Source organism: Labrus mixtus, chromosome 6, assembly GCF_963584025.1.
Source record: "Labrus mixtus chromosome 6, fLabMix1.1, whole genome shotgun sequence".
Taxonomy (NCBI): domain Eukaryota; kingdom Metazoa; phylum Chordata; class Actinopteri; order Labriformes; family Labridae; genus Labrus; species Labrus mixtus.
Genome location: NC_083617.1, coordinates 19,689,419 through 19,702,624, shown reverse-complemented (window position 1 = coordinate 19,702,624; position 13,206 = coordinate 19,689,419). Strand labels below are relative to the sequence as shown.

Below are 13,206 nucleotides of genomic sequence, written 5' to 3'. Positions count from 1 at the left end.
TAACATCATAACAACATTGAATATACATTCTTTTGTAATATGATTGCAATGTGACTTCTGATATCTGCCAAATCTCACCTGAATGAAGTCCCTGCACAGATGTCTGATGTGTCTCTGTACCCAAACTGTCTACAGTGAATATGTACAGTGATTGCATGCACTCGCCTCCTGCTTATGTAAAACTGCTCTTCTAAGGAAGTCAGAAAAAAATGGTCAGTTATGATTTTGCATTTACTGAGGGAGGTTACAAAACAAACAAACCACAAGTAAAAACAAGATCTTTTTTTCAAAGTTACTGAAGTAGCAATGTCTATTCTAAAGAGCTTACGATGTAAGTGCTAAGGACTTAATGGGGATGTCGTTTGAGGTAACGGGAGTGAACACTTCTGGAAGAGATTAGAAGTTTTTGCTTTCCAGTACTGAAAACCCAACTCCAGATATGACCTGGAAAACAGTGTTTCTGACTCAATATGCTGAGAAAAATAGGAGAGGAATAAGTAACATGGTCTATCAAGTTAAATAAGGTCAAGTTTTATTTTCTGATTTTGACATTTCAAGCTTATTTTGAAGTAAAAACCCTTGTTGCTGTCTTCAGGCTCCTGCCTATTCCCCAACTTGTGCCATCCCACCCTGATTGTACTCACCTGTGTCTCATTATCCCCTGGTTGTCTGCATATTTAAACCCTGCGTGTCCTCCTTTATGTTGCCAGTTCATTGTGTGTTCCATATAGTGTCACCTTGTTCCTCCATTCTTTCTCTAGTGTAATGCCATAGCTGGTCCCATCACTGTTGCCTATTTCCTGCTCACGTTTTGAATTTGTTTGTCTGATGTATTTTTGGATTACTCTCAAACTCTTATATTGCACTCTACCTTGTATGAGCCGTGTATTTTTGGGTCCTTCAATTTATTGGTACGATAGTATGAACTGGCCATAGAATGGACTTAGCTGGCTCAGTTCCTCTCTGTACCGCATTCACACAAGCAGGAGAAACACATCTGTCATCTCAAGACCCTGCTCAACACAATCTATGGAGGAACCCAAGAGCTCACAGAATGCCTTGATATCTTCCTCACTACCATTGGCTCTCAGGTGAGCTTGTTGAACTCTAAATCTGGTTTCTCACCTGGATATGTTGATTCCTTCTACTCTTCTCCTGCTCCTGACTTTGTGTCTACTGCTACTTCTGTAGCTCCTGTCTCCTCTGAAGCACAATACCCTCACCCGGCGAAACCATAAAGTTTCTCAGGGGATTTGAACAACTGTCAAGCCTTCCTGGTGCAAGGTGGTGAGATCGAATTGCTGCTTGCAGTGCATCTGAGTCTGCTGAGTCCATTTCTGTGGCCAGTTCATAATTTAGCAACACGAAAGTACAGGTGATAGGACGCACAAGAATGACTCTTGAACACAGTATTGGTAATCAGGTAAACAGTCTTTACTCCCTATTCTCTGGTCTCTCCCCCTTCATGTGCACCAAAAGCCTCAAGAGCCACCTAAATAGCTAGAACATTTTAATTTCATGACAAGAATGGACATGGATTCAGCTTACCATAAGAAACCAACCTCTGAGACAGGATAGCCCCGATACCAGCATCCGGCGCGTTAACCTGAATTGACGGCTGGGGTATGGAAGAGTGAGAATGGGTGCAGAGATAATTTCAGACTTGAGTTCTTTGAATGCAGTGTCTGCTTGAGGAGTCCAGAGGAAGGAGCAGGAAGGAGCTGTGGGGTGAGGATTCATTCATAATGACCATTGGGAGTGTTGTTGTCACTCATCCCCTACCTAATTCTTACCAGATGGCAAGTTTTTTTCAGATTAAGTTTGAACATTTTAACAACATTTAATTTTTCAAAAGCAGATGAGATAAGAAAGTACCTGCGCCGAGTGATGTCATTTAGTCCTCGGCAGGGCCTCAAAGATTGATCCTTCTTTTTCAAACAGAAAAAACTTTCGTTTGCATGTATTGAAGATGGACGGATGATCAAAGCTGCCAATGACTCCTTCACATAGTCTGTTGTAGTCTTATCCTAAGGAGTTGAAAAGGGGGTCCAGGCACCCCCTAGTGGCTGTGGCCCCTGGAGGAGATCAATTGCACATTCATAAGGTCTATGTGTGGAGAAGAGACTGAACTAACACTTATTTGCCCGAGAAACGTCCGGATAATCAGAGTCAGTATTCCCATCAGCAGGAATGGAACTAATGGAACTAATCCATTTCCCTTCACAACTGACCCCCCAATAAAGGATCTGACCTGTGGTCTAGTCAACGTGTTGGTAGCTTCAACCAGGGATGTCCTTAGATGAGATGCATTGAAGTAGTGGAAACTGACCCATGGAATGACAATCAACAGCGCTGACCTCCAGATGTTGTGAGAGATGAAGAGTCCTCAGGTGGAGCTATTTTCATGTACATTGGGCCAATGTACTAAGGGCCAGCAGAAGAAAGTCCAGGTATAATCAATGTGAAAAAATTGGCTGTTTGCATTCACACTTGCGGTTCCCAAAAAAACACTTCAAGGAGTTTCAGGAGTATGACAGCTGAGTAGTGATCAGCTGATGGCATCATCCCAAACAAGGTCGTTTCACATGTAATTTGAGGTTACATACAAAAGTCCCTCAAAAAAATTAAAACAAACCTTACCTCTAAATACTTATTAAACGTATTCAGATGGAAAACAAAGCTAAATCTGCCCCTCAAGTTACGTCTACAGAATGAGCAGTCAGTTCAAGATTCTGTTCACTTTAAAAAGCTTCACACAGAAGCTTTGCTCTGGCTTAATTTGGCGGTATGGACCTGAAAAACAAACCAATTTTCATGTGATTTACTTGATCTGCACAAGTTAACTGGTCTTACTTTAAACCAAATTAACAGCTTCATTATGCAAACTTAAAAATCTACAAGTCTTACCTCAAGAGGAGAAGTTAACTAATTTCTGAATGTTTTTTTTTTAAATGGAGGATCACCTCGATCATTTCTAAAAGTGGGGAAAACTAAACTCTAAATGGCTTTTATGGCATATCATCAAGCAGATATGTCATACCTATTTTTTTATCTTAAACAGATTTGTAGCTGCACTTCCATTTTTCTTTTGAAAAAATATCGAGATTGTCTTCAGATTACTGCCAATGGGAGCTGGGATGTAATTGCAGCAGATTCGTTCTTCCTGATTTGTCTCTTTAAAGATTCATGAATTTCTGCATGAATAAAGCCTGCTGATACATGATTGGACAGTACTACACATATTGCAAACATTATTCAAATGGCAACCAGAACACTTTAACAACTAAAATCCAGGCATGAAGCATTCTCAGATTCTCTAATATCTCTACATGTCAGGAAGATTGTGGTCTCTTTCAATGCGTCTCTATTTGTTCATTTTATTAATGCTCTGTGACTCCCAACGTGTTGTAAAGGCTTTCATTTTGGTTCAGTCGACCGTTGGCTTACAGCTGCTACAACAAAACCAATTGGACAATGTATGAACTGTAAAGTCACTTGATGCTTATAATTCACTATCTTGACATTTGTCTTTTAGAGAAGTGAAACATTTAATAAAAAATGCCTGGCACTGTTTTTATTGGCTGTATAAGGGAAAATACCCTCTTTCTGTTGCAAATGCTCTATGAATAGATACATACATTATGTTTTTTTAATTAAATGTTTCTAGAAGATGCAGATTTTTTAGTTAGATACTATTTAATTAGGTTAAAACAGATTAATTGAAAACCTGTAATGACACTTGGTAGATTGTATTACAAATGTTTTAACTAAATTCAGTCTTTTTGTTATAAACATCTACACATCTTGATGACCGAACAACCATCTTACATTTCTATGTACATGTTCTTTCATATGTATGTTCTTTTTAATGACAGTACATAGGAAATTCATGTTAAATCAAGGCTAGTGTAATCCCACACACACCACTCTTTCTCCAAAATGTAAAAAAAAACAAAAAAAAAACGATGCCGTTAAAGACAGGCCTGATCTAAGAGGGAACTTGTGATACAGCATATATTCTTGTTCTTGAGAAAAGCAGAAGGAAATACAGTGGTTAACAGTCTCTGTTTGTACAGAACTCCTTAGAAATGGTTATTGTAGGTATTTCCACTTCTTTAAATACGTGAGAAATTGAAACTGTATTGCACTGTTAACTGTAATACTCTTTATTTACAGCATAGATTCTTAAAGTAAGCACTGTTTCTATATGCTTATATGTCTTCTATATGCTTGTTGTTAATGTGGTTTTTGATTCTGGAGACTAGTAGTAGAAAGGTATGTCATTCATGCAGAAGTTGGGCTGCAGACTCTCGAAGGTGCAGTCAGATGTGTCCATGGCACAGCGGCCACAGTTGCAGCTCAAAGCCACAGGGTAGGTGACAGTCGGATCTAGACCAGGAGGACAGTCAGGAAGCTCAAATGTCTTGTAGTAGAAGTCCCGGTACGTGCACACATGCTGGTAAACATTGCTGAATGGTGTCTTGATGACAGGGTCCTAAAAGGGAGAAAAAGAAAGTCTGTTAGTGAAAAAATCATGCTGCTGCTATTCAGCAACATGTCCAATATGTGGGTGATAGACACTATCTGACTGCAACACTGAATTAAACATCTAGTCTAGTCTATGATTGCAAATATAAAGTAAGAATGAAAATACCAAAGCAAAATATTTACACCAAAACGGATATATAAAGGTTGACATGTGTGAGATTCTATCTGCTTTGGTTTCAGTTTCCTGCTGTCATCATTTCTTCCTCTTCTGCAAAAAAGCTATTGACCGTAAATGACAACCTCTTTCCATTGCGTCATTCTTTTTTTTTTTTTGGGGTTGGGGGGGGGGGGGGGGGGGGGGGGGGGGTTAAAGAGGAGATGTGTTCATCTTAACTAATTAAACTTTAATGTTAGCTCATGACTGGGAAAATCATCCCAGTATGTGCTCTATTTAACATGAAGATAAAGAGGTTACATTTTTTCATTCCTCAGACTTTAAGATTTTAGAAGTAATACATGTTTTATGTATTTTCTTATCCCTGATTTCATACTATTTAAATGTCCTTAGGATTGTTTTACATTGTTTCACTTCAATAAATTAGTAAAATCCTTCAACACATACAAGGTTTAGATTATGTTCTTTTTATAATACTTTTTTATTTATTTGTATTACCCCTATAGCTCCTGTGGTACCTTGGTGACGCAGTGACCACTGCAGATGGTCGTTTCCACTGGGTGGCACTTTGGACAGCCCTCCTTCTCCAGAGACACCGTCTGGTTGATGAGCTGGCAGAACGGCAGCTGGAAGGCGGCTGGTGATGGAAACAGATAATTGGTCCCAAGAATAATTGGACTTACTAACGCGGTGCACAGCTCATTAAAAAACCCTGCATTGCAAACTTTGTACTCCTTAATGTATCAAATGATCCACAATAGTTTTCCACTGACAGAGTTTGTAAATGAAAGCTTCTACCAGAGGCAACTGTGTTATACAGCACACGTGACATTGGTAAAAGAGCTTTTCACATTGTATCTGGAACAAATTACCCATCCCTATCAGATCAAGACTGCACACCTCTAGTTTTAACATCATGGCTGACACACAAACAGATATGATGCACAAATTCTGATCAATAAGAATTAACAAGAACGAATATAACAAATTAATAAGTATATCTTTGGGAGCCATAGTGTTGCAAGTCTTTGTGCATTATATCTAGTGATTTTTTTACGACTCCACACCTAAATAAATTATGTGCGTGTGTTTGCTGCCTTTAGCATGACACACAAACAGTCTGTCAACTGTTAAACACAGCATATTTTGGTACTTTTTATGATGTTTAAAAGTACTTTTAGTCTTCATTGATGTCTTGTGTTTTCACTGTATTCTCTCTCATTCAATTATTTGAATTCACCTGCCCAGGGACTGATGATGGAATTTAGCTATCCAGCAAAGTTTGAGTAAGTTGTTGACTTTTGTCAGTTAGATAAACAAATATAATTAATTAATAATTAATTAATAATAATTAATAATGTATACAGTTAGGCTCAGTTATGTCATATACTGTTACTTTGTTACTCTGTCATTCTGTTACTTTGATCTAGAAAAATGACTCTTCAACAACACTGCTTGTCTGTATTATGTATCGACAGTATTCAACAATGAGGTCCAATAAAACGCAAGAAGATGCATTTGGTTCTCAGGGATTTACACAAAGAGGAGGCAAAAAAAACTTTCTTTCATTGTATCTACTTCAAAATATGGACACACACATAAGTATTTGTTGAACGCAGCTGATAAGAACACCCTATTTCTAACGTCAGATTGACTGAAGTCTGGCCCTTTCCAAAAATGTATTAAGCCTGAGAAAGAATCCAAGAGCCGTTGTAGAAGTCCAGTTTTCTCTCGGACCACGTGAATTGAAATGTGCTCAGAGATTATGATGGATTTTTTGCCTTACGATGCACGAGAAAAACTGGCTACCCTAGCTTTAACAGCTCTATATGCTTAATAAAAGTGGAAGCCCTTTATTTCAAACTTTTCCTGTAAAAAGAGAATTCTTTAAATGAAAATAAAACTCAATATCATAATCAATATCACTGTTTGATTGACTTATTTACCGGCTGGGATCAGGGGCCCGATGGAGAATGTGGCGCCCAGAAACAAACTCAACATCAAGGGGGGCATCACTCTCCCGACCTGGGCAGCAATCATCCTGCAGGAGACGACATAGAAAAAAAAAGTTGTATTGATCATTTAGTTTAATAAAAATCATGGACATCTGTTTTGTTTTGTGTTGAAACACATTTCAGTATAGCAGACACATTAAAAAGCACTGTCAGCATTTTGTTTATTGCTTTGGCAAATTTTTGAAACATAAGCTGTTATGTTATCTCACCCTTTTTGATCTTGTTTTTCTAAGTGAAGCTATTGAGCCAGTGAAGAAGCCTTTAACAACAAAATGACCTTTTTCATTGAAACATTGTAAAACCAAGGATCAAATTGTTGAGATGTTTTTTTTTCTGTATTACTCATTGTAAACAGTCTTGTCCTACACATATTCACAGACACTAAGTGCAGACGGAATTTCTCTGACAGATTTTTTCTTCTGAGGCTTACTCACTGCTTCCATTTATCAACGTTTACACTCTTGGATGCTAATTTCTAGAATCCAAGGTGTCACATTTGACCTTGTTTATAAAAATTAGTTTGTGTACAATGAGAGGAAAATGTTTTTTAAAGAACAGAAAACAGCAAAGAGAAGAAAAAAAAAACATCTGAAAAACACCAGCAGTTCTTCAATGGAAATGGTCAGTACACTAGTGTATCACTACAACCACTATATGTAAAAACAAATCAATGCCTCTCAGCATTTTTCACAATAACATGAATTGAATTGCACAATGAAAGCATTTTAACACATTTTAGAGAGCAACATTATTCAGCAGAGAAGAAATGTGCAAACATTTGATCACACATACATTAATTATAATTGCCTACATGTCCCTAAACATTTGCTAAATGTTTGTGAAGAATGAGAGATGCTGTTACTGCTGTGAGCGTCATCTTCTGGAAGAATCTTTTTTTTTAACTTTCTGACATGAGCAACTTTTGTGTTTATGATTACATGTAAAAACTAAAACACACAACAGTATGATTTATTAACCATAAATAATAAGTGTCAATCTGTTTACTTTTATTAAGCAAACCTCACTGTGAATTTGGACCTATGCACTATTATTAATCATTCCTGACCTCTGCTGTTCGTGATTATTCATTACACCAATTTTTTTTTTTTTTTTTAGAAAGGTTTCATAAAAACAGCCATTCATTATCTATACTGCTTTTCCCTCTCAGGGTCGCAGGGGGTTCTCAGCTGTCATTGGGTACACCCTGGAGTGGTCGCCAGTCAATCACAAGGCTGACATAGACAGTCGCACTCACATTCACACCAACTGGCATGAAAAGGCCCTCTCTGACCAACCTGCAGCTCTCGTTAAAACAAAAAAGTAAATATTATTCACCAAGAATTCTACTAAACAACCTTAGAGGGGGAAAAAAATCTGATAATTTAATACATTTAGGAAGACTTTTTGGAGGCAGACTTACCTTTCTGGATTCTGCAGACACTGTGACCAGGCCTGGTTCTATCAGTATTTATAGAGCATAGAGGAGCCTGGTATCCAGGATGAAACTCGCTCATATCAACTCTGGTAACCTGATGTTGTTGATAGGGGCAACACTGCAAAGGTTTGACCTTTATCTGCCCAGGGGGATCAGTCCCTCTTTGTTTCTCTCCTAAATCCTACTATACTTGTATAAACAGCCACAATAATGAAAAAGAGCATCAATTGGGCAACAATTAAACGTACAGTCTGATTTGGTAGCAGTGGCTTTTAAAATCAAATGGAATAGGGGGATGATCAATGTAAAGCAGAAAAACAGGACATAAAGATATACAATCACATTTTGATAAGCAATATCTGTGGTTAGACAGACAGACAGACAGACAGACAGAGAGACAGACAGACAGACAGACAGACAGACAGACAGGTTTCCATGCATGCATACATAGAATATTTCTATCTTCTACATGTACATCTTGTTTCAGTGCTTTGTATTGTTATTGTAACGCTTTGCTTTTCCTATTAATTGTACAATCCAATCCTTTCATGCTGCCTTATTTACATTATGTTCCTTGTGGATTGAATTCCATTTTACCCAATTGGGCTGGGTTCGATTCCTTATTTACAGAAAATATGAGCTGTCAATAGCAAATTAGACGTTTTCTGCCAATTGTAAAAGTCATCCCATCCATCTGGTTGGATTTATTAAACTCAGTGCATACAATAAACAATGTAAAATTCAAAGCGGAAGTCATGGAAATATACAATTTCCATTACATGATGCAAAATTAATTGTAAATTGGTGTTAAATAATTTCATTTGCTGATATTTGAATATCCAGTGTGAGTACAGCGTTATATGTCCTACAAACATCCAATATTTTAATGTAAGATTGTTGTCAGCATATCCTGTTGTGTATTATGTTTAGACACCATGAGGCCGGATGGGAACTGTCACGTAGTTTGTTTGCCGCCGGTTGCTTAATCCTGTTTTATCTGTTTGGGATCTCTGTGACTCACTGACTTCCTCCGGACATGGTTCATCAAAGAATTTGATCCTGTTGTTAACATAATGAAGGCTTTTTAACAGGTTAAGATGACACAGGATGATTTCCTGGGGTGGCTGTGGCTCAGTGGTAGAGTTGGTCGTCTCTGAACCAGAAGGATGGGAGTTTGATGCCTGCAGTCACGCAAGTCAAGCCAAGCAAGCAGCAAATGAATGGAAAAGCATTGGGCCATTGGGCAAATTATGTAGCAGCATCTACCACCACTGTCTGATTGGTTGAATGAGACGTGTACTTTTAGAAGTGCATTGAGTGGCCAGTAAGACCAGAATTGCCATCCAAGTCTAGTTGATCTAGGCTAATTCGCTGGCTTCTGAAATTCAACATTGAAATCTTAATTCCAGTACCTGCTTCTTTTCTACATGTCAGATAAAAAATGTGGACCTGACAGAGTAAAATTCAGTTGCAAATTTCTGTCCAAAATGATATAGGCAAATTTCAGCAATAATCAGATTTTTAAATGTTAGGTACATTCTGTCACCGAAACAATTAATAATTAAATCGTATCTTTAAGTTACTCACATTTTAACCTTACACAGTCTGGGTTCCAATGACAGACCCCAGTGTTTGTGTTTGTTTACATACACTCCTTCATATTTACTGCAACTTGGAAGTCAAGAAAATGTCCACAAAATGAAAAATGGTATATCTATAGCAAAGTGAGAGTTTCCAAACGTTTCACTGTTATCCAGAAAAATAACCTTGTTCCGATAAATATGTTAATTCCATACACTGTAAATATCAACCCCCCATATTTAAAGAAAAAAACGAAAAAATTAACATTTACATCGGAACGATACCTCCGCTTTTGCTTCTTTTCCCAGTCGGCGTTTTATAGCGAACGGAACGATGCGACAGCTACTACGCATGCGCTGAGGCCAATATGGTTATGAAAATTGTCCTTACATGACTTATGTTTCAAGACAGTGTGACTGTCAGTACATTTTGCCCAAGGAGTCTTACTTTGTAAAATGGCAGGAGAAGAGGAGGAAAGCAGGAACAAGGCAAGTATCTGAGCTCATTTATGTTGCAAGGAAACAGAGCTATTTGCGAAGGTCAGCAGTGGTTAAGATTAAAAAAATAAACCCATTCCATTTCACACTCTCATTGAAGAACTTAAAACTCTTCCCTCGAGTTCATGCGGAGTTAAATTAGCAAAGTGATCACATCAGTATCCACGTAGACAAGCTAATGTTATCCGTCATCAGAGATAGTTTGGTTAAACCCTACCAAATCCTGTGCATATATTTGATAACTAAAGGTTAACATGAGCCCGGACACCAAAAACATTGTACTCACTGATACAATGAGTGACAAGACTTTCTGAAACATTACGTTGAATGGTTCGGCTCACAGTTTATCCTGAAATGTTCAATTTATTTCTGTAAAACATGCATCTGCCTTCGTTTCTCAACTCATTCATATCAATTGCAAACTTTTACCATGGATTATAAACATGCAAAGGCTGATAAGATAAGATATACTTTATTCATCCCAGCAGGGAAATGTAGGTGTTCCAGCAGCCAGCATGCATACAAACACACAACACAACACATATATACATACACACAAACACACAACACAACACATATATACATACACACAAACACACAACACAACACATATATACATACACACAAACACACAACACAACACATATATACATACACACAAACACACAACACATATATACATACATACAAACACACAACACATATGTACATACATATCCCACCCATACCAAAAAAAACATGAGCCCACAATACAGTTTGATATATGATATATGCAACTCAGGCTAAAGTTTAAAAGTTTAAATGTCTTCTGTCCTTACTTAAAGGGGAGTCGTTATAAAGTGCAATTGCAGTAGGTAAAAAAGTATTTTTAAATCTGATTAAATTAATTTTAAATTAAATTAAATGTATTAATTCATTTAATTTAATTTATTTAATCTTATTTAATTTTAAATTAAATTTTAAATCTGATTCTGAATTTATTAATGTGATGATTAAAATAAATGTCAACCCAGCTCATGTTGAAGTGTCTCAAATAATACAGATGACACAAGTTCCTGTAACAATTGATAAGAAGATGTCAATGTGTTTTCTATCACGTTTCAGCATTAGAGCAGTTAACACCTTTACTTCATGTACAGTAGAAGGAAACACGTATCAGGTCTGTAAGTGTTTTTCATTTAAAAAATCTTTCTTCTGCATGTCTGTCTGTCCTTCAGGGTTTTCGGCTGCTGGGGATCCTTGACGTCCAGAACACTACATGTGCCAGAGAGGCCATCCTGCACGGGGCTGGAGGCTCACTCACTGCTGGCCTGCTGCACTTTCTGGCCACAAGTAAGCCTTGTTTCAACTGAGTGTTATTGCATGTGTTTTTTGTTCTCTCGCTCAGTGGTTAACCATCTTGCATCCGATAAACTATCTATATACAACAAGGCTATGAATAATAATTGGATGCGATATAATCACTGTGATCTGAACAAATAACTGCCAAAATAAATCCAGTCTCTCGATTTCCTGAAAATCAGTAGTAAAAAAAAAGATAGTTTGCACTTTGAAGTTTACTTGTGCACCCTTTGACCTCACAGCAGCAGTCTGATCTGTTGTTCACAGGTCGGGTAAGGAGGTCTTTTGATGTTGGATTTGCAGGCTTTATGCTGACCACTCTCGGCTCCTGGTAGGTCTTCATTTTATCTGACACATCATCCTTATCTTGTCTGTCCAATCAGAATTAAACTTGTTTTTTTGTCCCCTGACATAAGAGATAAAAACTCTAACCAGTCACACTGGCTATAAGCTGCAGTTTACTCTCTTGTTGCTGTTAGTGACAGAAACCTGTTGCGTCTCCCTCTCCAGGTTTTACTGCAGGATGAACAACGCTAAGCTTCGAGTGCAGCAGAGAATGATCCAGGGCGGCATCAAGAACAAGGTGGTTTATGAAGGAACTACCGTAGACCCCACAATTAAACCTGGAGCAGAATCAGGACCCTCATGACTTCCAGGACTGAGAATCCTGCCCCTCCTCTGTGACGGCTGGGAGGACAAAAGAGGACAATGGCAGGGCTACTTCAAAGACATAACAACCAGTTTTTTGTCTTTCGGAAAACTGACTTCTGCTGCACTAATCATGGACAGATTGAGTTATTTAATGTGTGCTGTTTTTCCTTTTTTATGGCTGACAACTTGCGATACAGCAAATCCAATGGGTTAAATCTTCAATTCCATCCAACCAAAAATAAACTGTTGGATGGTAAGAGTAAGCTGTACAGATCCTGAAACACACAAAACGTGTTTTACTATAATCTTTTCTAAATATTGCTCAACCCCTTGAACTGATCCAACAAATGTACCACTTACTTTCTCATTCCGCTGAAGATAGATAGATAGATACTTTATTGATCCTGAGGGAAATTCAAAAACCCTGTGATGCTGTGATTTTAGTGACTGCGTTCCTCTGTCTCTTCTGTGTTTTCTGCACACGAGGTTACAACTTTATTCTTAACGTCAACCCAAGGGTACACAGACTCACCAAATGCCATTCGGAAAAGTCCCCACCCCTTTGTGGGTTAGCAGTATATTTAATAGATGGATTGTATGTTAAAGCCAAGGGCACCTACTGTGACATCACTGATTAGGGTGTGGCTTAATCTGTAACATGTTTGAAAGGGTAATCCCAGAGGACAGAGCAGCAGCGGCTCTCTGCTTATCATAGAGTCTGTTCTCATTGAACGTGTGCAAAATAAAATGTCTACTGATGTCAAATTGTGTGTCTGTCATGGAGGAGGTCTCATCAATTCATTTTTCATCATCATTTTTTCTTCTTCAGATGTTTCCTCACCTCCAGTCTCCCTTAACTTAGTCTGTATTTAACTTGTGCAGTATGTAGTATTTGCTTCAAATGACACATATGAAGCAGCCGGTCAGATTACTGAAGACTTGCTTGTAAAACTGTTTGATATTTTTTAGATTGAGAGTAAATGAGACTGAATTCTGTACACAAACTGTTTAAATACTTCAGCT

The 13,206-nt window shown here is 37.9% G+C and overlaps 3 protein-coding genes across 4 annotated transcripts in view; 1 reads left to right on the top strand and 2 right to left on the bottom strand.

The window, feature by feature from the left end:
- Positions 1-206, bottom strand: part of LOC132975683 (G-protein coupled receptor 4-like) — a 390,218-nt gene extending 390,012 nt beyond the window's left edge. For both annotated transcript variants that reach the window (XR_009673292.1, XM_061040399.1), the window contains exon 1: positions 79-206. The gene's annotated coding sequence lies outside the window, so the exon portion shown is untranslated. The remainder of the gene's footprint in view (positions 1-78) is intronic.
- Positions 207-3,977: 3,771 nt separating this feature from the next.
- lhb (luteinizing hormone subunit beta) lies at positions 3,978-6,703 on the bottom strand. Its single transcript, XM_061040367.1, has 3 exons — positions 6,610-6,703; positions 5,182-5,300; positions 3,978-4,495 (listed from the first exon to the last, which is right to left on the bottom strand). The coding sequence occupies exons 1-3, from the start codon at positions 6,701-6,703 to the stop codon at positions 4,262-4,264; spliced, it is 447 nt and encodes a 148-aa protein (XP_060896350.1). The 3' UTR covers positions 3,978-4,261.
- Positions 6,704-10,149: 3,446 nt separating this feature from the next.
- On the top strand, positions 10,150-12,579 carry LOC132976076 (cytochrome c oxidase assembly protein COX20, mitochondrial). Its single transcript, XM_061041013.1, has 4 exons — positions 10,150-10,182; positions 11,334-11,523; positions 11,800-11,863; positions 12,043-12,579. The coding sequence occupies exons 1-4, from the start codon at positions 10,150-10,152 to the stop codon at positions 12,179-12,181; spliced, it is 426 nt and encodes a 141-aa protein (XP_060896996.1). The 3' UTR covers positions 12,182-12,579.
- Positions 12,580-13,206: the final 627 nt, after the last annotated feature.

Coding starts and splice junctions, on each gene's coding strand:
- LOC132976076 (XM_061041013.1), top strand. CDS start 10,150: ATGGCAGGAGAAGAGGAGGAAAGCAGGAACAAG. Junction 10,183..11,333: donor AGGAGGAAAGCAGGAACAAG/GCAAGTATCTGA, acceptor CATGTACAGTAG/AAGGAAACACGTATCAGGTC. Junction 11,864..12,042: donor CTGACCACTCTCGGCTCCTG/GTAGGTCTTCAT, acceptor CTCCCTCTCCAG/GTTTTACTGCAGGATGAACA.
- lhb (XM_061040367.1), bottom strand. CDS start 6,703: ATGATTGCTGCCCAGGTCGGGAGAGTGATGCCCCCCTTGATGTTGAGT. Junction 5,301..6,609: donor CGGGCCCCTGATCCCAGCCG/GTAAATAAGTCA, acceptor TTCCATCACCAG/CCGCCTTCCAGCTGCCGTTC. Junction 4,496..5,181: donor GTGGTCACTGCGTCACCAAG/GTACCACAGGAG, acceptor TCTCCCTTTTAG/GACCCTGTCATCAAGACACC.